Here is a 25,240-nt window from a genome sequence, read left to right as displayed (position 1 = left end):
ATTCAGAACGATCTGACGAAATTCCGACTTCAAGTTCAATGTTGTAGAATATATCCCAAGTCGAAATTGTGGGATATATTCTACAGATATTGTTGGGTTGGCCAATTTATTAGCCTCCATATCGATGGTTACGTATACGTAATCTCTTTTATGATCGTATTGGTCTCTTTGATAAAAAGCAAACAGTTCTCCAGCTAAGTAATGATTTGGATAGTAAAACAGCGAGTATCCTAAGATCTGTATGCACTTGGATAACCCTAACATATTTTTATTCGCTGGTTATTCTGAAAAATAAAAGTTCCCCATTTGTTTAACCCAAGGGAATTGAAATTAAAACGCATTTTGTTTAAAATATGTAAACCATTTAAATAACATTTCTAAGAAATATACAGTAAATGATTTGTATGATAATGTGAATATTGTGATTAACAATGAAAAGCACTTGAAAGAACGAGAGTGAAAATATTTTTGAGACTTACAGCTAGCTCAGTGGATCATTAATTGATTTTGCTTAATCCTAAATGGTTCATTATGCTGAGCTGCTCAAATCAATATTTTGCCAAATGCATACCAATTCCTTGTATAACTTGGCTAAACTCGTACTTAATTTAGCTATAAGTAAATATTCAAATTACTGGGAACACATTTACTGTGATTTACTTATGCGAATATCAATACTTAACTATATATATATATATATATATATATATATGTACTCATATGTATGTATGTTTCCTTGTATGTATATATATATATCATGTTTAAGTATTTGTATGTATGTATGTGAGTATGTAGCAGGTTTATCATTCATTTATATATATATATAAATTGGTCAATGTCATCAATATATATCATTTCTCATCAGTGGGAGGGCAGCAGGTGGAGGCCAGGGGCTATGACACTTTGGTAAATATGACTAAGATTTTCAGCAGCAACTACTTATTCTAATATGTAGAAGATCCAGTATCCCAGGTTGAACGCACAAAAGCTAATGGGGAATATCATGCGTGAATACTTGTCAATAATGTTAACATCCTTGATTTTTGGTAATGTCGCCCTAATGGCTGAGGCGCTCTTTTTAATGGCATGCATCATGCGGGGACGTGCTGAGATTCCTGTCAAAAGAACGAGAAAGAGAGAGAGAGAGAGAGAGAGAGAGAGAGACAGCATATATAAATAATGATATGATTCTTGGTCTGGTAAGTCTCATTTACCTCTTTGACCACGATGTCGCAGCTGACTACGACCAGCACCATAGTTACGAGTAATGCGAAAGCTTGGCGGGAACTTGGCCAAGTCCATGGTCTCTGTGCCGATGGAGCCGAGGGTCACATTATAGTTACCCTTGCGCAAAGAAGGTATAGGACTCATGCGCACGTCCTGCAGCTCAATAATGTCTTCTGTTGTTGAACACGTTTCGGATTTTTCCAATTTACCTGTTTTATAACGAGAATTGAAATAAAGAACTTTTAACCTTTTAGAACAAAAACCAAATGCGTCTCCGTAATTTAAGATTTTAGTGCAATTGATTTACGATTACTTCTGTGCAATAATCTGTATTTAAACTTCAATATTAATACGGTGCATACCTATTTTATGTTGATCACAATCCTTCAGCTTTTTGATCTTCTTCTTGGCTCGCTTGCCCCAGTATGTATAATTGACCGCAGCGTATTCAAGGAGCGCCGCAAATACGAACACAAAGCACATCACCAAATAGATATCAATGGCTTTTACGTAGGAGATGCGGGGCAAGGAGCTGCGTACTCCCGTACTGATCGTTGTCATGGTGAGGACCGTTGTTATACCAAGCGCTACTCGAGCGCTCGTTGCCTCGTGGTTAATCCAAAATGATACCCAGGACAGCATTACGATCAGTATGCTGGGCAAGTACGTCTGGAACACAAAGTATCCAATGTTGCGCTGTAATTTGAAGGAGAGCGACAGCCTCTGGTAGACACCAGTGGCCAGCCGCTCCTTCCTGTCGTTCGTCTCATAACCAATGATCGTGAATTGTGGCAGTTCGGCGTCCTCTACGCCGCGTACCGGTGTTGGCTTCCAGTACATGACTACGTCGCTGACCGTGTAACCATCTATTGAGCATGAATCAGAGCAGATGGTACAATAAGGTGACAAATTACTTTTCATTACATTAATGCTAGTTGAAATTAAATAAAGATATATGTGGTTACCAAAAGAAAAAGAGAATCATAATCGAAATTTTACTTTGTACCTAGTTGGTTTAGGGTGTGGATGCTGTGCGTCTATTTAAATGGAAACAGACATTCAAAACACTTATCACATAATCATATTCATATCCAAGTATGTATAAGATATAAGCGCCACAACTGACAAAAATGATGACTCCTTGAACACGATTTCCGTTGAATGCCGGAGAGCAAATTCATCGACGACTTCTATATTTAATTAAGTTAGTCAGACTAATCACAAAAATAAGTATAGGCACTAAGCATTCAATACATAAACGTCTCAAACCGCCTAAAAACTGACTGCACTACTTGAATACAAATATGAAAGCATAAGAAATACTGAAACTAAAACTAAACGGATATTCGGTAAGTTAACTGAAGCGTATTAGAAATGAGATAAATGCAAAACATGTGCGATATTGAACAAATATCCACAGAAGACAAATAAAAATGGATAAATTGCTCCGACAACTTGCTGTACGTAGTGCACTGCTTTGGCTCTGTCCAAACCATATCAAAAAACACCAATTTAGACTGAACTAGCATAAATGAATTGTTTGGCATTCTTAACTTACAGCTCTCGATTTCCACGGTGCAGTTCTGAGAGTCCAGTGGGTAATAGTGCAAATCCATCATGCAGGCCAGTGTCGTGGTAAATCGCATGCCGTAGGTAACGGCTCCATCGCCGCCAAGACGTACCAACTTATTTCGCTCAGTGACATCATGTAGGAAGCTGTGTTATCATAAAAGAGAAAAGATATACATTTGTTATACAGTCAGCGAGTAGAACAGCTTACGTACCTATTCTTGTCGTTGGCAAAGAATGTATCTGGCACCCAAATCTTCTCGGCAAAGTCGCCAGACAGCGTCAGCACATCGTTGACTCCATCGTCCTCTGCATCGGTATCGTAGTATGGTCCATATATATTAAAAGCCAGGCGCTCGTCGCGCCAATACTGATTCAAATACATTGTTATAGTATAGTCCTAAATAATAATCAACAAAAATTAGTACAATTCGATCTGCATTGTTGTACACGAAGAGCGGCTTATATTATTTACCATATTAACTTCTGAGATCGCATCAAAGCTTGCTATAGTCAAATCCATACCCACGTGCAAAGGCTCACCGCCAAAATTGGGCCGCAGGCGTATATCATATCCTTGCAGTATTTTTGAGATCGTCTGTGTTACATTCTCTAAGCGACCCGCGAGCATTTCTTTTCGCTTGCATCTGGATGGATGGAGAACATTATTTCAAATTAATAACAAAAATATATCTGACATATCTAGACATATTATAAAATAAGAATTGGAAGCTGAGTGGATTTGATTACTGTTGAAAATATGTGTATTACAATGGATACTGTAGCTTTTATCGTCTCTGAGATCGATCAAATCCGAGACATATTCTTGCAGAAGCCAATCAATAAATGCATGTTTAGTTTGACTCCAGCTATTTGCAAGCATAGCATATACATAAGATAGATTTGAGATGCTTGTGCTATATTTGATCCATAATACTTACCGAACCAATGACAGCTGGGCACTCAGCAGCAACAGCAGCAGGCTATAACAGACGCCCAGGTACCAATAGCTAGTCATATTGGCAGCGTTAACAGTTGCGATTGCTATCGTTTTGTGGTTCTCAACTCGTTGGCATTGTCTGTGCTGTCGTTTCCAGTTTCATTCCGGATACTGATACTCTGGCATTGGTTTCCGTTCGATGCGGATACGTTTTTTTGTTGTTTTTTTTTTTTGTTTTTGTTTTGTTATTTATTATTTACTTCATGACTATGATGCACATATCACTATATATTTGTACAACCAAAGAGTTTAAATACTATATTTAAAAATTACAAAACGGCAGATATTATGTTTTTTTCTAGAAAATACTCAAACTGCCGTATTATTACTGTTGGCATACGAATATTTTTATAGTTATAGTTTTGGATGTACATTTTGTAAACTGTGTAATCTGTGAGTTTTGTATTTGTGTGGTTGCAAGGATTCCATGATTGCAAGGATTCTTTTTCGCTCACATATAATTGTATTCATTAGAATAAATGCAAATACTTTTTAAGAACAAACTTCGTAAGCCCTCCGTTGTTTTTGTTGTTGTTGTTGTTTACATTTTAGTTATGAAAGCTGTGATTTGAATGCATTCCTATGCTCAATAAAAATTGCAGCACATAATTATCATGTAAAACACAAGTTGCACACATCGTTAAATGTTTAGCTGAATGTGCAAATTACACTCAAAAATATTCACATCAACTTCTCATGCTTGCCATATATGTATATAAATGTGAATATAATCGTAAGTGCCAGGTTTGAGTACATAACTGTGTGCTTCCTAATAGCGCATTGTGAAGGCGCCTCATGGTTTTTTGCTTCACGCAATTTTCTTCTCGTTAATGTGGGCCCTCATCATTGTTGCCTTACACACACACACACACACACACACACACACATATATATATATATAAAGATACTTTCATGTGTTTGCCTTTTGTGTGTCTGACCCATTTTTGCAACTGCAGCTACTGCACAAAAAAAAAAAATAAAAAATACAAATTGTGAAAAAATGACAACTTGATTTCATATTTGTAAGGACATATTTATAAGCAAACATGCATTGCTATTTAAATGTGTGTGTGTGTGAGTGTGTAATTGTGCATTTTGGGTGACATTGTATTCATGCACTTGCGTTGCCTTTATTTGCATTAATTATGGTGTTTTTTGGGGAACACAACCCTCACAAAAGTGTCAATAATAGATCACACACACACACACACACTTTTATTTGCACACATTCATTTAAACAAATTGCGTAAAATTGTTTAAAAGAAATGTGGAGCATTCGAAACAAGAAACAAGAAACAAGAAAAACAACAACAAAGAAAAAAAATAGAAATAGAATCACACCAACGGATGACACTGTAATACGTCGAGCGAATAACGAATGTGACACGGACGCCCTAAAATTCGGTTTGCCATTCACTTTTTCCCGCTCGCCCTGCATCCAAATATATGTATCTGTATCTCATCGCAACGAGCGAGTCGTGAGCAGCTGCGTGTGTATGTGGAACGCCTACCGTGTCTAGCTAACGAATGATTACTGTCAGTTACCGTTGTTCGGCTTCGGCTGCTGCGACTATTGCTCTAATTGATGATGATGTTGAGGGGCCTCGCGCCTCTCGCCTCTCGGCTCTCGATGTCGACAACGAGTCCTGGGCCTGCGCATGCCTCAGTCGGCATATTCCACTGAACACTGCTGCAACACGGAACAATTTCATTCAGAATCACGAGATGCTAATGCTCATTTAGGGTTGTCGTCGTTGTTTGCTGCTAGCCTAGCGCCATCACACACCCGAACACAGACACCCACACACACACACACACACACACACACACACACACAGACACAGACTCATCTTAATTTAAGTAGCATACATACAATGAAAGTGAAAGCAAAGCGATAAGTTACTCTTTGCACCGACTATTTGAGAGCAGTCGCTGTTGTCAGCCAGGTATGCCTTTTCTTTTTAACAAGTGGAGGCACCATCAACCCAACCCCAGATGGATCATATTATTCTGGAATGTCAGACTTCATTAAAACAGTCGTGCTCTTGTTGCTGAGACGGGTCACGGCGCCAATTGTCCGCCTCATAGCTTGTGACGTCACTGTGTATGAAAGTAAATGATTTTCGGGAAAATTGGTTAACTTGTCAGTGTATGCATCTATCACTAACCACATCACACTACCATGTGTGCAGGGGGGAGGGGGGGAAAGAAGCAATCTCTCCTTCATAATCGATTGTAATTCGATTTATTGTTTATCAGCGATTCAAATGGGATTCTTGCAATACGTGCTCGACACGCAAACATATCTAACAAGCTACGTTTAGTTGTCGAAATGCATCTCTGTGTGGCTTGTTCTCAATGACAAAAGCTCTGCGGCAGCGTATAGAATAACAAACACATTGGCCTATGGATGCCAACCAATGCTTGTATGCTGGAGACAACAACTTGTGTTGGTTCAGAGCGAGCTTTTGCAATGGTTGCCATAAAAGCTTCAAAGCACACGCACAACAAGGACAACCAACAGCATCTCAGTTTTACGCAATCCGCGTCTATCTTTGTGTGGGTACCAATTGAGCAAAAGAGTCTGTCTGTGTGTGAGTGAGTTGCGTGCTCCTTTTCAGTAAGCCCATTGAGAAACGATTGTGTGTTGCTTTTCTGAAATCTGAGCGCAAGCTTTTCTTTACATACAAAGAAGAACACACACACACACACACACACACACACACACACACACACACACACATACACACATACATACACACACACACAAATACACACACACACACAGACACAGATTCCCATGCATGTGGGACAATCGGCTCAGCTGCGAATGCCGACCACTGCTGTGAATCTCTGGTTAGTCCACATTTTTCGTAGTAAGCAGCACGCAAGCAGACGTTCCAAGCATCTAACTGACGCACAAGCATCACGCTTGAGCAAAAGAATACAAGAAATAATAATGAAATAAAATAAAAATAATAAAAGCTACATGGAAGTTGGGGAAGGACTTGGCCAGCCGTACAAATATATACAATTTTAAGCAATGAAGAATCAACAGAATTGGCCACAGCTAAAGTGCTAGGAAATTGTGCTACGCGAACAACTATACCAGCAGCAGCAGCCGCAGCAGCACCACCACCACCACCACTACCATCAGCAGCAGCAGCAAGAACAACAACAACAACAAGGACAACTACAACGCCAACGACAACAACAACGATAACGACAACGACAACTATTGTGGTGTGATCGACAAGACGTGGGCGGGCTTTAGCAAGCGGATAATTGCAAAATACGCATGCAAATTTGTTTGCTAAACGGCTTAAATATAAAAAAACATAATATGTATGTATCTACATACATTCTGCAGTTCGTAGATGTGAGTGAATGCGCATGCTCTTAATATTATTTTCCTTCATGCGGTCGGTGCAAAAAAGCAAGCAAAAAAACAATCATTAAATTGTGTCAAAAAAAAAACAAGAAAAGAAAACAACGTTTAACAAAAACCAAATAAGCTAATCTAATCGAAAAAAACCATCTTTTCATCAATGATATTGAAAGAGTTTCTAGTTTTTCTCTCGTATATCCGCAAATCCGTGGGCCGCAGGCAAATCCGCAGCCGCTGTCGACGTTCACAGTGGGTGTTTCCCTTGACGAACACACATACACACACATACACACACATACACACACACACACACCCACACACACCCACACACACACACACACACACACACACATACAATACGTGTCCACACATACACTGAATATAATTGTATCTACTGCTTAACAACTGTGCACAGCATCAGTTAATGGGCAAAACAATTATTAATACCAAGTTCAAGCTAAATGTTTAATCAACGTAAATATTTATTTGAAACGAATACACAATTAAAATAGTTTGATTCAATAGTTGTTGCAAGCAATTTTGGTGGCGCCCCAAATGTATGCTATGGAGCAGTCGCAACAGGCCATTTCAAAGGCCAACAGTCCGTCGTCCGTTGAAACAAAAGAGCGAGACAAACAACCGTAATTAGATTGAATATGAAAGATTCGAAATTTGTTGTTGCTGTTGTTGTTGTGGTTGTTTCCCAGTATCTGATACGCACAACATATACATTGGTCTGTGAAGCAAGGGTCAACAGCAGCAGGGTGCATTCTAATATATAAATATATCTACATATACATATATATATATATTTATATTATACACTTTCAAAGCATTAAACCAAACATCAGTGAATTAAAAAAAAAACGCAAAGAAATTGCTTAACTTGTTAACCAATTTTTTGCAAGTGATACACATAAAAAAGTGCTATATATAAAACTGACAAAGTGTGTAAAAATATGCATGTATGCATACATATGTATGTATTTATGTAGGCGGATATAATAAAAGAAAGTTAATCACCATTATCTATTGGCAGTTGAAAGACGTTCATTGGATCTGGACCGGCTCTGCAAGCGATAATCTTCATAAATAAATGTACAATCAAACGAATTCAAATCAAAATCAAAATTGCTTTAACTATTTCAAATGTGTAACAAGTGAAGCATCAAAATACAGAAAATCAAACTGAGCATTTCGCTGACAAACTTTTAATGCAATTTGCATTTAGCAAGAGCGAAAACTATAAAATTAGCATAGTTAATAATAATAAGAAGAAGAATAACAACAACAACAACTGAAGTGTTGTACATACATATGTGCAGTGAACGAATTTTCTTGCCGACGTATACAGCCGATGTACATATGTATGTATGTGCCAGTACATATGTATGTACATACGGTCTTGTGAATGTGACACCTACGCAACGCGAAGCGCATTAAAGTGCGAACACAGTAGCCAAAACAGCAGCCCAAAAAAACTTCAGCTAGAAGCGCGTCACACGCACGCGCCAAAATCCAATAAAACAAAAAGAGACAACAGAAGCAGCAGCAGCAGCAGCCACAGCAGCAGCAGCAGCAGCAGCAGCCACAGCCACAGCCGACGAGGGAACAGCATCAGCCGCACATTCACGCAGCGCCAGTGTTGCGTGCGTGCGTGCGTGCTTGCGTGCTTGCGTGCGTGCGTGCGTGCGTGCGTGTCTGTGTCCGTGTCTCAGTGTGTGTGTGCGTGTGCGTGTGTGTGTTTGCAGTCCGCGCGTTGGCAATGTATGTGTTAGTCGTGCCGTTTTGCCCTTTGGTGTGCCTGATATGCTTTGGTAAGTATCATATCTCTGTCACGTACATACATACATACATACATACATACATACATACATACATAGTCACTCACCCACACACAGAGACATCTGTGCATACACCTACATGATTTGTATATATGTACGCATCTGCGTACTTATCAATGAAAATTTGTATTTGCATTTACGAAAGCATTACAAAAGTTTTTTCCACATAAATACAATAATTAAATTAAAAAAAAAAGACAATCGCAAACCAATCATGAATTTCTTAAAATGCCATCAGCAGCTGTATGCTCAACTTATTGTACACAAATTATTATATCTATATGATATCTACATTAAAAGCAAATAGGAAATCTATTTAATTATTATTAATTCTTTTAATTTTTTATTTTTTGCTGTCAGGCTATTCACCCACTCCATCCATGGCAAATGCATAATCGCAGATTACATACATAGTTATGTGTATACCACCTGTTAGTTGATTAGCCCACGCACTTTATGTACATAGATGCACACATACATATTTACATACATTCATAGTTTTTCCCTAATGAGAATTAATGGATTGCATTGCTAAGAATATAGATATTCACTTCACATCAGATCAAAACTAATATTTCAACCACTTGTGGCATCGCATCAAATATATTTTATGTTGACAAATTGAAATAGAATTATGGATCTGGCAGCAAACTTTTTTTTATCAGAACTAACTTAAGTAAAATTAATGTTGCCATTATCCCAACTGTGTGGTGTGGAATGTGTATTTATGTTCATCAGATTTTCAGATGAACTTTTCATTTTTAGTTTCAATTTTAATTTACACAGCATATTTGAAATAAAGTTAATAACATTTTTATTTATTTTTTTTTTCTTATTTTCCACTTTAATTCAATATTAATTAATTTGTTCTTCTTCATTGCTTGCAGGTGTGGGAATTGGCGATTTCACGTACGGGCTTGGCAAGCAGTTTAACAAGGGCGACGTAAACCACCAAAATGATGATGATGCAAAGAGTAAGCTTGAATTTCCAGAGCACTGGTACCAGCAGTCCCAATCATCCCATGGCAATGTGAACGATGACGATTTGGCCGATGAGCTACTGCACAAGGAACATGATCACGACTATATAAACGTTTCCGAGTATCCACCACATCTCGAGCATGATCATGACCATGACCATAACCATGACCATGACCGTGACCATGACCATAATTATGATCTTGTGCATGACCACGGTCACGCTCACCATCCAGATCACGATCCCGATCATGACCATGATCACGATCACGACCACAACCACGACCACGATCACATCGATGATCATATCGAGGGCATCGATGAAGTTGACAAGATGTATGGGCACGTCTTTACCAAGGAACCAATGATACCTCATAAGCCAAGCATTGCGACTGGCGCGGGCACCACAAGCACCGGCGACACCCCAAAGTTCCGGAATGTTGGTGCCCAGGGTGGACGTGGCGATATGTATGTTGTACGCGAATCCGATCGACAGTCGAGCACACGTGGCCGTGATGGTTTTGTGGCCGGAGCGAACAACAAGCAGAAGGGATTCCGCCCATTTGCGAATAGGGTTGTTGTCCATGACGATCCCCGGCAGCTGAGTCAGCCCGGCGATGGCTACAGCGCACCACCGTCCACTGGTTGCCACAATAGCTGCGAGGAGTTGCAGTGGCAGTGCAGCAATTGCCAGTGCATCGAGTCCCATGGACGCTGCAATCGCGAGGTGCAGTGCACCGATGGCTCCGACGAGTTCGATTGCGACAATACCGACGACATGAAGTCCAAGCTGGAGAAGGAGTGCGAGCAGAGCGGCCTGCATGTTATGTGCCCAAAGACCTTTCGCTGCATCAACAAGGACTGGCTATGCGACGGCGACGATGACTGCGGCGACTACTCGGATGAAACGCATTGTGGAGCGCGCACCAATTGCACGGAGGATCAGTTTGAGTGCCAGAACGGCTTCTGTATTCCACGACCGTGGCTATGCGATGGCGAGAACGATTGCAAAGATTACTCGGATGAGGTGCACTGCAATCGCAGCAGCTGCACCGATGAGCATTTCACCTGCAATGACGGCTACTGCATTTCCCAAGCCTTTCGCTGTGATGGCGAACGCGACTGCGATGACAACTCCGATGAGCACAAGTGTCCGGCCGTTATCAACAGCTGCCCGGAGGGTGAGTTCAAGTGCCGTGGCGGACTGGGTGGTGCTGGCGGGCCCAGCGGCCAGTGTATACTCAATCGATTCCGCTGCGACGGTGACAACGACTGCGGTGACTGGAGCGACGAGGAGAACTGCCAGCAGAAGCCATCGCAATGCACGTCCGGCGAATACAAATGTGCGGATGGCACTTGCATTCCGAAGCGCTGGAAATGCGACAAGGAGCAGGACTGTGATGGCGGCGAGGATGAGAACGACTGCGGCAATATGAACCCAGAGCACCCATTGACCTGCGGCCCCGACGAGTTCACCTGCCACAATGGACGTTGCATTTTGGTAAGTCAAACCTTGCAAAGATCTGAGTCGATAGAGTTACGTATCTGGATATATTAATAACACTTTGCACAGTGGTCCGATCCGGATCAATATGAGCTTAAGGCAGAGACACTAAATGGGATATAAACAGACAGACCGATATAAATAGGGTTAGACAAGGTTCATTCCATGTTTCCATATTTATTGAGAAATATTATATTATATAATATTCTTAAGTAATATTTTGAATTGCATCCGTTACAGCGTACCTGGCTTTGCGATGGCTATCCGGATTGCTCTTCTGCAGAAGATGAGGTCGACTGTCACCTGCTGTGTGACGCCGGCCAATTCCTGTGCCCCGCCAAGAAGAATATCACCAACCTAAAGTGAGTTCATGGCATTAACGCTCCCCACCCAGAACCATTGCTTTAATGAGTGCTTAAATGCATTTCAGAATATGTGTTCATCAAAAACATGTCTGTGATGGCCAAAACGATTGTCCGCTTGGCGAGGATGAGGTCAACTGTCCCGTCGAACAAAAGTGCCCCGAGCCCAAGCAATGCGAGCAGCTGTGCATCAGGACGGCTCGAGGACGGGATGAATGCGCTTGTCGCTTGGGATACCTTATGAATACGAATAAGCGAAAGTGCGAATCAATTTCCAACTATAATCTTCGTCAGTTTCCCAAATTAATTCTCGTGTTTGTCCATTTCTTAACAGCTGCACGGACATCGACGAGTGCCAGTATCTGACAAGTCCTGTCTGCTCACAAAAGTGCCATAATACGATGGGCTCATTTGTTTGTTCCTGCGAAATGGGCTACATATTGAGGCCGGATCTGCGCACCTGCAAGGCACTCGGAGGTGCCATGACCCTACTGGTGGCGAATCGTTGGGATATACGGCGTGTGACGCTCAGCAATAATCGTTATATGGCCATAGTCAAGGGATTGCACAATGCGATTGCATTGGACTTCCATTATCGTAAGGGTATGATGTTTTGGTCCGATGTCTCCACGGATGTCATCAAAATGGTTTACGTTAATGGAACGCGTGTACGTGACGTCATCAAGTGGGGCTTGGAATCACCGGGTGGCATTGCTGTGGATTGGGTGCATGATCTATTGTTTTGGACGGACTCTGGCACACGACGCGTTGAGGTTGCCAATTTCCAGGGTAATTTGCGTACGGTGATCGTTTCAAGTGATTTGGATAAGCCACGTGCCATCGTCATACATCCGGGTGAAGCACTGGTGTTCTGGAGCGACTGGGGACCGAATCCGAAAATAGAGCGTGCTCACATGGATGGGTCGCAGCGACAGGTGATTATATCGAAGGGTGTTACCTGGCCAAATGGTCTGGCCATTGATTATCCCAACAGCAAGATATACTGGGCCGATGCCAAACAGCATGCCATTGAGTGCTCCAATCTGGATGGCAGCGAGCGGATCAAGGTGCTTAGCAGCCATCTGCCGCATCCGTTCGCTTTGACTATCTTCGAAGATACCATGTACTGGACGGACTGGAACACAAAGACCGTCTCAGCAGCCAACAAGATAACGGGCAAAGGTTTTCGATCTGTTCACGAGAACTTTCACTTTCCCATGGATATACACGCTTACCATCCAGCACGTCAGCCGGACTATCAGGATCGATGCCAGAAGGATAGGCGTGGCTTGCGCGGCGGTTGCTCACATTTGTGCCTACCCAATAGACTCTCTCGCCGCTGTGGCTGTCCCATCGGATTGTCGCTGAAGGACGATGGCAAAACCTGCAAGAGTGCACCCGATAAGCTCGTCCTGGTCGCTCGCCGCAAGGATATTCGTTTGCGTCAGCTAAACACCAAGTCATTTGGACCAAATGAGGTCGATATGATTGTGCCACTGGACAATTTAAAGCATGCCGTCGCCCTCGACTGGTGTAGCGAAACAGACTTCATTTACTGGACAGACGTGGAGCGTAGTTCCATAAATAAGGCTCATCTCAATGGCAGCTATCAGCAGCGTGTTGTGCATTCAAATTTGGTATCGCCCGTTGGCCTGGCCCTCGACTGGATCACCGACAAACTGTATTGGACGGATCCATCGACAAATCGCATCGAAGTGGCCACCACAAATGGAAAAATGCGCACACTGCTCGTCTGGGAAAAGTTGGACAAACCGCGCGATATTGTCGTGAATCCAATAGGTAAGAACTATGAAACTATGCTTACCACATACACAGATATATTATATATATATATGTGTCTTTGACAATAGTGGGAGACCAATAAATAATTACAGGCAATTTAGAACACAACACAACGAAATTTTACTTATTCATTTTTTAATATATGTTAAGAATTTAGTAAGGTGTTCCTGTAATTTTTACCAGTTTTAAATTCACAATATTTGGAAAATAATCGATTTTTCATCTAGTGGAAAGTTCTTTAGTTTTTTTTTTTTAATTTTACACTTTATTCGTTTTGAATTAACATACTCCAAGTTATTTAACTTATAATGCAGAATTCTCAAAGACACAGTTAAATCATAGCCTCTACTAGGATACTAGGAAATCGATAAAGTCGATAGTCGCAAATCGATAAAGCCATATATATCCCACAGTTTGAAAGCTGGTTTGTTGTTGGCGTTGTCCTTCAACTAATGGCATTCGACACGCTCATCTCCCCAGACTATAGCCTCAACAGTTTTCGAGTAAGAACCATCGAATTTGGAAGGTATATTGGCCACGCCCACAGCTGCCGCAATAAACGTCAAAAACGATATATCTGAAAGTCTAAATCGATGAAACCGTATATTTCCTCATATTTTAAAGAAAAAGTCCCAAATCTTGGAAGTTAGCTTGTTGTCCTTCAAAGATCACGCCCACTCACGCCCCCAAAAACGGTAAAAGCCTATTTCTCCCACAATTTAAGAGCAATAGTTAGCAAACCTGCAAGATATATTACTAGGAACGTCGCCCAACATTTCTTTTCGGAAATTGCGATTTTAAAGCCAAACTTGGAGGTAGATTACAAGGAACCTCCTTCATCGGATGGGTATTTCTTGGCTGGACCCACCTTGTTGGCACCTGGTGTCAGAGTGTGTTACATATTGATATCAGAGTATTTGGCAGTTCTTACTTGTTTCTTAATGGGAATAGAGAGATTTCCCCTGCCAAAGCTATTGTTACTTGTTAATTGATTTTTCTTTTAATATTTTTTTTTTTTGCTTTTTCAAAACCAATAGATGGTCTCATGTTCTGGTCGGATTGGGGTGAGGAGGCAATGATCGAGCGTGCCAACATGGATGGCGCCAGTCGTGTTATTATAGCGTCCAAGAAACTAATATGGCCCAATGGACTCGCCATCGATTATGACCAACACAAATTGTATTTTGTCGACGGAGGCACAAAAACTTTGGAGAACATGAACTTCGATGGCAGCAGTCGCAAAGTTATAATCAGTAAGTATTAAATAACTTTGCTCTTGTCTCAATCGGATGTAATCAGCTGGCGTTGCCCTGCAGATGGACTGGGCCATCCCTTTGGACTGGATGTGAGCGGTGGTCGTGTGTATTGGACCGATTGGGATACCAAGTCTGCAATGAGTGCCGATAAAATGACGGGCAAGAATGTCGCCACTGTCATCGCCAATAGCAGTGACCTAATGGACATTAGGGTGTTCCATCGATCGCGCAGGCGTGTCTACAATGCGTGCGACAAGCGGAATGGCGGCTGCTCTCACCTGTGCCTCCTCAATCCAACAAGTTTCACGTGTGCCTGCGCCGTTGGGGTGCAGCTTAAGGAGGACCGTCGCACGTGCTCCGAGGGACCCACAAAGTACATTCTGTTTGCCCATCGCATTGATATCCGTCAAATCTCATTGGACTTTGATCATCTAATCGATGTTGTGCTGCCGCTGCCACCAATCTCCAATGCAGTTGCGCTGGACGTTGATCAGAAGACGGGCTACATTTTCTGGTCGGACACTATAGAGAATGTCATCATGAGCTCCAGTCCCGATGGCCTGCATGTGCACAAAGTGATCGGCGAGAGTCTAGAGAATCCGGACGGACTGGTCGTTGACTCGATTGGGCGAACAATTTATTGGGCCGATGCCGGCAGGCACACAATTGAGGTGGCCACCCTTGATGGCAGACATCGTCATGTTATTGCCTACAAGGACTTGGAGTCGCCTCGCGGTCTAGCCCTCGATTACGAGGCGGGTCTACTCTTTTGGACCGACTGGGGGCACTATCGCAAGATCGAGCGTTCGCATTTGGACGGCAATGAGCGTTCCCGCATTGTGACCGCAAATCTCGGCTGGCCCAACGGCCTCTCGCTGGATCTCAAGAGTAAACGCATCTACTGGGTGGATGCGCGTCTAAAGACCATTGACTCCTGCGATTATACGGGCAATCAGCGCAAGCTCATCATGTCTGCCCTACACCATCCATATGCCCTGGCGCTGACCAGTGACTATATCTATTGGACCGACTGGAAGTCGAAGGCACTGCACATGGCTGATCGTCGGAACACAAGTGCCAAGCGAGACGTCATGACCAACATTGATGGCCTGATGGACATTAAGGTGATTGTCAAGCACCAGTTACTCACGGAGAACGCCTGCGACCTCAACAACGGTGGCTGCTCGCACCTTTGCCTGCGAAACCCATCGGGATTTACTTGCCAGTGTCCAACTGGACTCAAACTACGTGAGAACAGCACAACCATTTGTGAAAATTTGCCAAATGTAAGTCGAGTATATTACTATATATAGAGTATATATAAAGCCAATAACTCCCGAACTAAATACTTATTATTTGGGTATCGTGTCATGAATTATTATTATTCTTGCATCTTTCTATTTGGATTGTTATTGTTGCCTCTATTGCCAACCTCGAACTCGATTATTATAATTGTTTGCTATTATTATGATTACGTTGACCAATGCCCCATAATAATTACCTTGGTGACTATTACCTCAGCAGTTACTTTTCTTGTTATGATAGATCAATATACTAATTGGGCCACAAGTCACTTTAGTGGTGCAGCAGAAGTATCGGAAAATATATAAATTTCTGCTGAAATTGGCAAATTCAATATATTATTGAGAAACCCTTTGTTTTCGCAATTGCTTCGATATGTTTATTATGCTACAACATAATATAAATATATATGCTCTGCTTTAATTACAAATCTTATTTATCTTCTATTTAGGACTACCTCTTGATTGCACTGCGCTCGGGCATTGGCATGATTTCACTAAACAGCGGTGACTACATGGACGTGGTTCTCCCCATCAATGGCGTCCACGGTGCTGTTGTGCTCGACTTTCATTTCCGCAAGAGCCTGCTATTCTTTGCTGACGTCAATTTGGACATTATTCGGCGTGTTAATCTACTGAATTTCACTGAGAGCAAAGTGGTCGTCAGCACCGAGCTGCTGACACCAAATGGCATTGCTGTTGACTGGGTTGCCGATAATCTCTATTGGTCGGACACTGATCGCAAACTCATTGAAGTGGCTCGCATTGATGGCAGCTGCCGCAAGAAGCTCATCACCGAGGATTTGGGCGATCCTCGCTCTCTTATCATACATCCCTCCAAGGCGTATGTTCTGGCCATTTAAAAAACTATAATCTTTTTTTTTGTAGCTAATTATCATGTTTTCGTTTGCTGCAGTTATCTTTTCTGGTCGGACTGGAATTCGCCGTCGAAAATCGAACGCAGTTTCTTAGATGGCTCCAATCGCACCGCAATTGTGACATCGGGCGTGGGTTTTCCAACGGGTCTAACCATTGATTTTGCGTGAGTTCCTTATATAACTAGAAATTGGGCACAACGACGATAACATACCCTTGCCAAAACAAATTTTAATATACATTTGAAAAAGAAGGCAGACCAAACTATTAGCAGATCTTTATGATTTCCAAATGTCTTCTCAAGCTCTGGCCTAGCTCAAGATTAATAGGATTGTCGGATGAGACATCATCATACCAAATTACCGAGTCAAGTTTGGTTTTGTCATGCTTTGAGCTCGCCCAAAGCTACTTTTATGTTATGGAGCAGGACAGAAGATGGCCAACGTTGCTTTATTTGCCATCTCTTTACACTCACATAATTTTAATTGCTTCTTGGTTTCTCGCTTGACACTATCATATATAAATAGTGCTGTCTCTACCTTTTCCGCCATGACAAAACAAAACTTGTTTCTCTTTCGCACCTGGTAAGAAAGTTTGGTAAGTGCAAAATCAAATTGACTTGGGGAGAGTTTGTTTAAGGCATTTGGCTAAAAGCAGATATTTGTTGTTGTTAATATACTACTATGTATGCAGTGGAAGTTAATCAAAACAAATTTGTAATTATATTTTGTAAAATAGTATTGCTGTTTTATAATATATAATATATTTCGTAACTTTTGACCTCTTTGACAGCAATCGACGCTTGCTTTGGGCGGATGCGCTTGAGGACAATATTGGCCAGGTGGATTTTAATGGTAAACGCCGACAGACCATTGTGCCATATGCACCACACCCATTTGGTCTTACAATGGTAAGCCCGATACTGTGACACTTTTTATGATATAGACATTCATTAACATACAATCGCTTTCAGTTTGAGAGCAACATATACTGGACCGATTGGTATAACAAGTCTGTTTACCGCTCCCAGCGAGTGCCCCGCATGGGCTACAGCTATCCGTTCGAGGTGCGTGATGCGCTGAGCGGTGCACTGGACATACGGGCCGTATCGCAGCAGCGCCAGGCGAAGAGCTGGAATCAGTGCGCACAGGACAATGGCGGGTGCTCGCATCTGTGCTTCTATCGTGCCGTCGATTATGTGTGCGCCTGTCCGGATCGACCGGAAAGCGATGGTCGACCATGTTCGAATGCGCCCAGGGAGTTGGTCCCAGCACGCTTTGAGGGGGATCCCGATTACTCCGATGAACTGAATGATGACAACGCATCGACTGAAAATCACGAAAACAATAACCAGCAGGATGATGACCTCAAGAAAAAGGAAGACAACGAGCGTGAGTTCTTTGTGCTCATTGCGCTCGGCGTTGTCATTGTCATGGTGGTCATTATAATGCTAGTGATATTTAGTAAGCAACATCCATACCTATCCTCTAGATGAGAGATGAACTTGATATTAATCTTGGGTTTGGTTTTGCAGTGCTCGCTTTTAATACAAATCGCAAAAAATCAAAGCGTAACTCCCGCGGCTCTAGCCGCTCAGTACTGACTTTCTCCAATCCTAACTACAACGTTGACGGCACACCTATGGAGCCGAAGACAAACATCTGGAAACGGTTCAAATACGATAAATCGCAAGTAAGTCGCTATTATTGTTATTGTCATATTGTTACTTAAACATATTTAACAATTAGGAACGCGGTGGGGTGTACGAGGAACGCAGTCTAACAACGGAAACTGCTTCGTCCAGCCTATTTGTACCGACGCCGTCACCGATGGCATCGCCGTCAACAAAGACTATGCAATTGACAACGCTCTCGACTATCACATAAACTCAAATGATGTTACATAAGTCATCAACCAGAAACATTCCCTATTACATAATTAATAATACAATTTTGTTACGATGAGGATGAGAAGCGAATGATGAAGATGATGATGATGATGCTGATGATAATGATGTTGTAAGTGTAGGGCTAAGAAGCTGGACTCCTCAGATTCTTTAGGCAAAAGCATATATATTAACTATCTGCCTAACTGGCTGTGTAATTTTGTTGATGTTAAGTCAAAAAAAAAAAAAACAAAACAAAACAAAACAAATTAGGCCTGTAAATGACGTGAATTTGTATAATTTTTCATTTATATTTTGACAGCCAGTTATTTATGCCGTGATTATACTTGCCTAAAAGCAAGGAGTATGTAGTGGGCCATGATAAATATTGTAATTTAAGTTACTCAAAACGACTACATTGTGTAGTGAACGGGGAAAAGATATCGATATCGAAATCGAAATACCTTTGCTCGTTCGTCTGTTAACAAAATGAATATAAAGTCAAATGCTCATCGTTGTGAGAAGGAATACATTTAACAAAATACCAAAAAAAAAAAAAAACAGAAAACAGAAAACAAATAACATGTAATGTGCTAAGGAATCAGAGCTACAGAACAAAATTTGCTTCACTATACATATGTTTTTTTTGTTTGTGTTCTGGGAGCTTATTGTTAACGAACAAGTTCCATTAGGATATAGTTTTGTTAAGTTGCGAAACAAAATATATAAATAAATCAGCAAACTTCAATGGTTTGTAGGCCTGCAGGACGCTATCTCGCTCAGGCCCATGGTGTTCATGTATTTTATAGTCTATACTAAAATCAAAAACTTACAACAAACTAGGAAAATAATAATCGTTTTACATTAACATTATTGTGAACTAACTGTCAAGGATAGCAGCTTTCCATTTTATGTTTGAGTTTTGTGTATTTTTATACTCTGGTACCGAAGTTAGGAGGGGTAAACGTGAAATCATGCATCAAATCGTAAATGTGAGCAGCTGATTTAAGTGTGTATAAAATCGGAGATTGCAACAAAGTTGCAATGAGATGAATTGTAAATGTTAATAGTACATAAGCAAGTATTATCACGTTATAAATGTGGCTTATCTCTTTAAAAAAATATCGTCGGGGCGAAAAATTGTAATATAATTCACAATTCTTATTTCTTATGGAATTACATTAATATATCTATCTACAAAGGAATTATTTTAGTTTAAGGCCTTACATTCACCATTCATTTAATGTAATTAAAACTTCGTTTTTGTTTTTTTTTTTGTTGTACATTTTCATTTAAATTTTTCTTTAATTCTTTGTGAGTTTTGGCCGATCGATTCACCGTGCAATAATAAACTTCGCCCATAGGTAAACCACTAAAATTGACAGACAGTAACTAGTACAAATGTATGTACATATACTTATAATGGTCGGTGTTGCCAACTCAAATGAAAAGTCAACTAAATCGAATATTAAAAAACAAGATTGCCTTTACAATAACTACAAGAAATCAAAAACTTTAACTGATTTTAATATAACTTTCGGATGTTTATATTTCGCTGATAACATTTTGTTGATTCTGCTGGCAATTATATTTTTAGTAATCTGAATACAAAAAATATGAAATTGGCGACACTAAAACTATGAGCAAAAAAAAAAAGAAGAAAAATTTAAAAAAAAACTATAAGAACTGGTCTTAATCTCCCATATTTCATGCATATGGAATTTTTCAATACTAGCAATCGCGATTTTAATCAAATTTAGCGAAAGTGGAATTGATTGGTGTTTCGGAAATCAAAAAATAAAAGAAAAGAGAAAACTAAAGCTAAAAAAAAACAAATTTTTCGATTTGCACAGCTTTGATTGTTAGTCATAGTAATTACTCGTTTAAATCTTACGTATGCGTAAATATATGTACATATATATAAAAAGAAAACAAACAAACAAAAAAAAAAAAATGAAGAAAATTAAAAATGTTTCTTTGTGTTGATGACATTATTAAAACCGTTGCGTTGAAGCTGCACTGAAAACTAAATATGTATGTATTGTATGTACTTATTACAAAAACGAATGAATTGTCATCGCAACGAGATCTGTCACAACTGTTTTGCGTTTATATTTTATTGAATGATATGCAAAATTCATAAATGTAGAAAAAAAAAGAACATATGATGTATGTAAATCGACGAATGTGTCAATTTGTAAAATAATTTAACCAAACCTTATCGCACATTTGGGACAGGTCGAGTGCTCAATAAAAATAAAGCATAAAATGGAGTTGATATTATTAAATATATTGATTTATTAAAACCGTTTCTGTCATTTATACATTTCTTATCTCTGGGACAGCATCTACACTCTTATTCTCAGCTCGTAAGGCTCTCGTCTGCTTAGGGGAACTTAATACTGATGTCCTGGAAATAATATACCTGCAATTTTAAGCTGGAATTTTATGGAAATGTATTTTTTTTTAATCCGATCTTTAAGTGATGCCGAATTGAAGCAAGTTGTTTTGGGTCAGACCTGCGCAATACTTTTCAGCCTGTCTTAGAAACAGGAGACGTTTACGTAATTTTGCGCCTGTTTTTACTTTACGATACTTTGAGTACTTTAAAAGCCACTCCGAATGCTAGTATCGATACCATTTGCTTGTCTGTTGAACCAGATTGTCAATTAATTTGTACAGATAAGTATCGATATTTTGGCGTTCCATCGATATGCGATGAGTTTTTACGTTGTGCAAATCGATGTTTGCGATTTTTTTCAATATTTTAAATCGAAGTGTCAAATCTTTTGAAAATAATGCCGAAATTTACAAGTGTGTTTTCTAACTTCTGTCGAATGTCTGCAATTTCAATGAAAACGCAATACAAACGAATTATATATATATTTATAAATATATATATTATATATTTCTACCTATATAATATATATGTATATATATATAAAGGAGCCAATGTAAATTGAAAAATGATGCCCCTTGCAGATAATCGGACGATTAGGGCTAGTTGGAAATATGACGAATCCGTGCAAAATAACTGAGGAGAGCCTCCAAATCGTGAATAAGAATAGGGAACAGGATTCATGCAAATTGTGTGCTGGGCCCCATTCGGCGAATTCCCACTTTCCCACGCAGTCGTGCTTCGTGCTGAGAGCCATGCGCTCTCGAAGCCAGCAAAATAGAGAGTGTCGATGATGTTTTCGCCATTTCGCTCCTTCGTGGCTCGTTAAAGTTTAACCATTTGTTGGCCCTCGTTCTCGGCTGTAATCAGGCATCCGTTATGAGACAATGTGCATAGTTTGGGCAGCAACGAGGCAATGTGGGCGCACCAGTCGCACAATCAAGTCCAGCAGCCACAGTCACACACATTGCAAGTCCCCGACAAGTCTCACTTCACGCATCAAACGTGCCCTGATTTAGCTTGTTCCGGTTTTGGCTACTCGTGTGTAGCCAATGGTACGGATAAGTGTCTAATTTTCCTTAAACTATCTCTGTGTTTTCTGTTTTCTGTTTATTGTTTTTTTTTTTTTTTTGGTTTTTGTTTTCTGTTTAATATATTTTTATTTTTTACATAAGTGCAAGAATTCGTATATTCTTAGTTGTTGCATTGCATTGCTAACCTTGCCTATGCTGCCACTAAGTGGACTGTGTCACGTATTGTTCATATGTAATGTCTTACTACATATCTGTGTGTACTTTTGTGAGTTTGGGTGTGGGAGTGCTCGATTTGGCCTTAGCGTGCTGCTAATTTATTATATAGCGTAACCAATTATCGGGCGCTCACCACATATAATTGAACAAGCAAATTAACCAATAAGAATTATCAGCCCGTTGTCGACTTGCTGTCCAGCCTATCTATCCTTACATATGTGTAAGGAACATGTGCTAATATATATATTGTGTCATTATTTCCTGTCCGTTCTGGTTGTGAGAGTGTTTGTCTATTCGGCCTTCAATTTTCTCGGAAACGACTCCTAGACTAGTTTTTATTCGTTATGGCGAAAAATCGTAGTTTTCAGTGACTTTAAAACAAGAATGTTTGGTGGTAGTAATTGTGTAATATTTGGTCGATTAAACAAACTATTTAGTATAGCTCATTGATAAAACATGAAGTGATGAAACTGCCGATGATTCCGCAATAGTGGTGGGCTTTATATGATCAATGCCGTCTGAAATAAGTAAAAGAGTTGCCCAACTTTTAAGTGGGCTTTGAAAGCAATTTTAGGCGTATCATGATGATGATGTCAGCAAAAGGCGCATCACATTCGCACATGGGATATTTGCCAGCATTATTTGCCCCACATGTGTGTAAGTGTGTGTGTGTGTGTGTGTGCGAGTGTGTGAGTGTGTGTGAGGACTTTAATCACACGCAAGTAAATACTTATGCACATGAACAACAGTTTAAATAATTTACTTGTACATGCCAAGTACATCTTTTTTGTTAGTGTCAGTGTTGTGAACGTTTTTCTTTTTTTTTTTTGTTGTTTTATTGCTGGTGCACCTTGTTTTTGGCTTCAAATCGTCAATGCCAAATAAAAGAAAAGCAACGTTAATAACGCCGAGTGCCAGAGAGTTCACTCGGAGAATGAAAAAAAAAAGACAAAAAAGAGGGAAAAGAGAATGAGCGAGTGTGCCGCGTTGTCGAACTGAGCCCCACTCGGCCGTATGGTGCAACTGCAGTAACTGAATACGAAGCGAAATGCCAAGCAATGCCGAACGGCCTCCTATTGCCGACAGCCGACAGCAAACAGCCGACTGCCGACTGCGACACCCGACTGCCGACTGCGACAGCCGACTGCCGACAGCGATGGCGCTAGCGAAGTGACGCGGCACTGTCGACGGCGACAGCGACAGCAACAGCGACAAAGACAGCGACAACGACAACGACAGCGACAGCGTCAGCGTCAGCGCTGTGCATTTGCGAAGGCCGACGACAAACATTTGATGCTGCTGGCGTTTTGATACTTGTTCGTACTTGCAGAACCCTCCTCGACTCGCGACTCGCGATAAACGGCAGCGCAGTGTTTGCTGATATTCAACATCGCAGGTCCTCTTCAATTAAATTACAGTTGAAAATGTTGCAAATGTGACGGATTCCGTGCATTCTGTTGAATGTTGAACACTATCACGCTTGTGGGCCAGCTCAGTTGTGTTAATCTTCACACCGTTATTGCCAATCAATCGAAATCGACGATTATTTTCATTTGTGAATGTTGCCTTATCATTGAATATGTTGTACGTTGTACGTCGTTGTTGTTGCATCGGCTGAATGTGTGTGTGTGTGTGTGTGTGTGAGTGTTTTTATTTGATTTGCTTGCATATCCGAGACTTGGTCGGATGAAGTTTTTTACTCAAACTTATTCATTTCCCAATATGGGCAGAAAAACATGTGAAAATTACTATGGTTTTAGCATAGAAATTCAAATTTAAATGAAATAATAAAAGAAACGATTGGAAACGGAGCTGTTCATCTTGCAAACTTAAACAAGAACACGATACTAGTTAATTGGTGAGTATTTATCTAATTATCTAATTCTATTCCCATTAGTACAATAAGGCTAAAAGCAAATCCGTTAGAAAATTAACATATGCAATACTTTCAAAAAACCACTTTAAAAAACTGATTATTGTATCCACTACGCAATTGAAAGGATCGACCAAACCTGGCCAACTGTTTGGCTTAGACAGTTGCTGGCCAATAAATCCGACTCACTTAGCCCAACAATTTTTCGTTGTGCTATCCTATTGGGATTCTACTCCGATTTCCTGAAACTGGGTGGAGCGACAAGATCACGGGGGGGTCCAAGCAGATGGGTTAATGAAATTCATATTTTTTGTCCTAAATTTGTGCTAAATTAGAAATTGGCAGAGGAGCAAAAGAATTATTCAAGTCTGAATTTACTGCCATCATATTTATTTTATTCATTTTTTCCAGCCAATCAATCTTCTTTTTTTTTTTGAGTTATGGGTCCAAAAGAGAGGCAATAAAGGCAAACTTTAAGAAATATACAAATATTGGGGAATACTCGCACACGCGGAGAAAATCTGTAGTAGAGAAAAGTTAATTTAATGTTACTTCATTCAAGCATAAAATAAAAATACTTGATGAGCTAAGCATTACTAACTAAACTAAGATCGATCCTTTGCTGTAACCGGCGAGTGCCACTTCGTCTTGTGGCAGCAAATGCTGTGCGTTGAAAGGAATAAGCAAATGACTGAAGACTCCACTGGACTCCACTGGATTTTGTAC

At 40.5% G+C, this 25,240-nt stretch overlaps 2 protein-coding genes across 2 annotated transcripts; one reads left to right on the top strand and one right to left on the bottom strand.

Moving 5' to 3' along the window:
• Window positions 1-783: 783 nt before the first annotated feature.
• LOC6564736 (gamma-aminobutyric acid receptor subunit beta-like) lies at window positions 784-4,043 on the bottom strand. The gene is made up of 7 exons (XM_001991751.3): window positions 3,738-4,043; window positions 3,272-3,443; window positions 3,012-3,196; window positions 2,786-2,943; window positions 1,590-2,093; window positions 1,215-1,436; window positions 784-1,115 (listed from the first exon to the last, which is right to left on the bottom strand). Exons 1-7 carry the CDS (start codon window positions 3,812-3,814, stop codon window positions 940-942), a joined length of 1,494 nt encoding a protein of 497 aa, XP_001991787.1. The 5' UTR covers window positions 3,815-4,043; the 3' UTR covers window positions 784-939.
• A 4,869-nt stretch (window positions 4,044-8,912) lies between these two features.
• LOC6564737 (low-density lipoprotein receptor-related protein 4) lies at window positions 8,913-19,088 on the top strand. The gene is made up of 13 exons (XM_001991752.2): window positions 8,913-9,001; window positions 9,916-11,507; window positions 11,751-11,872; window positions 11,941-12,132; window positions 12,207-13,672; window positions 14,713-14,928; window positions 14,992-16,217; window positions 16,685-17,076; window positions 17,149-17,274; window positions 17,901-18,018; window positions 18,082-18,571; window positions 18,643-18,800; window positions 18,857-19,088. Exons 1-13 carry the CDS (start codon window positions 8,950-8,952, stop codon window positions 18,992-18,994), a joined length of 6,288 nt encoding a protein of 2,095 aa, XP_001991788.1. The 5' UTR covers window positions 8,913-8,949; the 3' UTR covers window positions 18,995-19,088.
• Window positions 19,089-25,240: the final 6,152 nt, after the last annotated feature.

The sequence above is a fragment of the Drosophila grimshawi genome, unplaced genomic scaffold (assembly GCF_018153295.1).
Source record: "Drosophila grimshawi isolate 15287-2541.00 unplaced genomic scaffold, ASM1815329v1 contig_848, whole genome shotgun sequence".
Classification (NCBI taxonomy): Eukaryota; Metazoa; Arthropoda; class Insecta; order Diptera; family Drosophilidae; genus Drosophila; species Drosophila grimshawi.
The sequence above is the reverse complement of the archived record's forward strand: the minus strand, read 5'-3'. Positions and strand labels throughout refer to the sequence as shown.

Excerpts from the sequence above, each read along its gene's own strand:
- LOC6564736 (XM_001991751.3), bottom strand. The coding sequence starts at position 3,814 with ATGACTAGCTATTGGTACCTGGGCGTCTGTTATAGCCTGCTGCTGTTG. Across the intron at positions 3,197-3,271 it reads CGATCTCAGAAGTTAATATG|GACTATACTATAACAATGTA; the intron begins GTAAATAATATA and ends ATTATTATTTAG. Across the intron at positions 1,116-1,214 it reads GCGACATCGTGGTCAAAGAG|GAATCTCAGCACGTCCCCGC; the intron begins GTAAATGAGACT and ends TTCTTTTGACAG.
- LOC6564737 (XM_001991752.2), top strand. The coding sequence starts at position 8,950 with ATGTATGTGTTAGTCGTGCCGTTTTGCCCTTTGGTGTGCCTGATATGC. Across the intron at positions 14,929-14,991 it reads CAGTCGCAAAGTTATAATCA|ATGGACTGGGCCATCCCTTT; the intron begins GTAAGTATTAAA and ends GTTGCCCTGCAG. Across the intron at positions 18,572-18,642 it reads TATAATGCTAGTGATATTTA|TGCTCGCTTTTAATACAAAT; the intron begins GTAAGCAACATC and ends TTGGTTTTGCAG.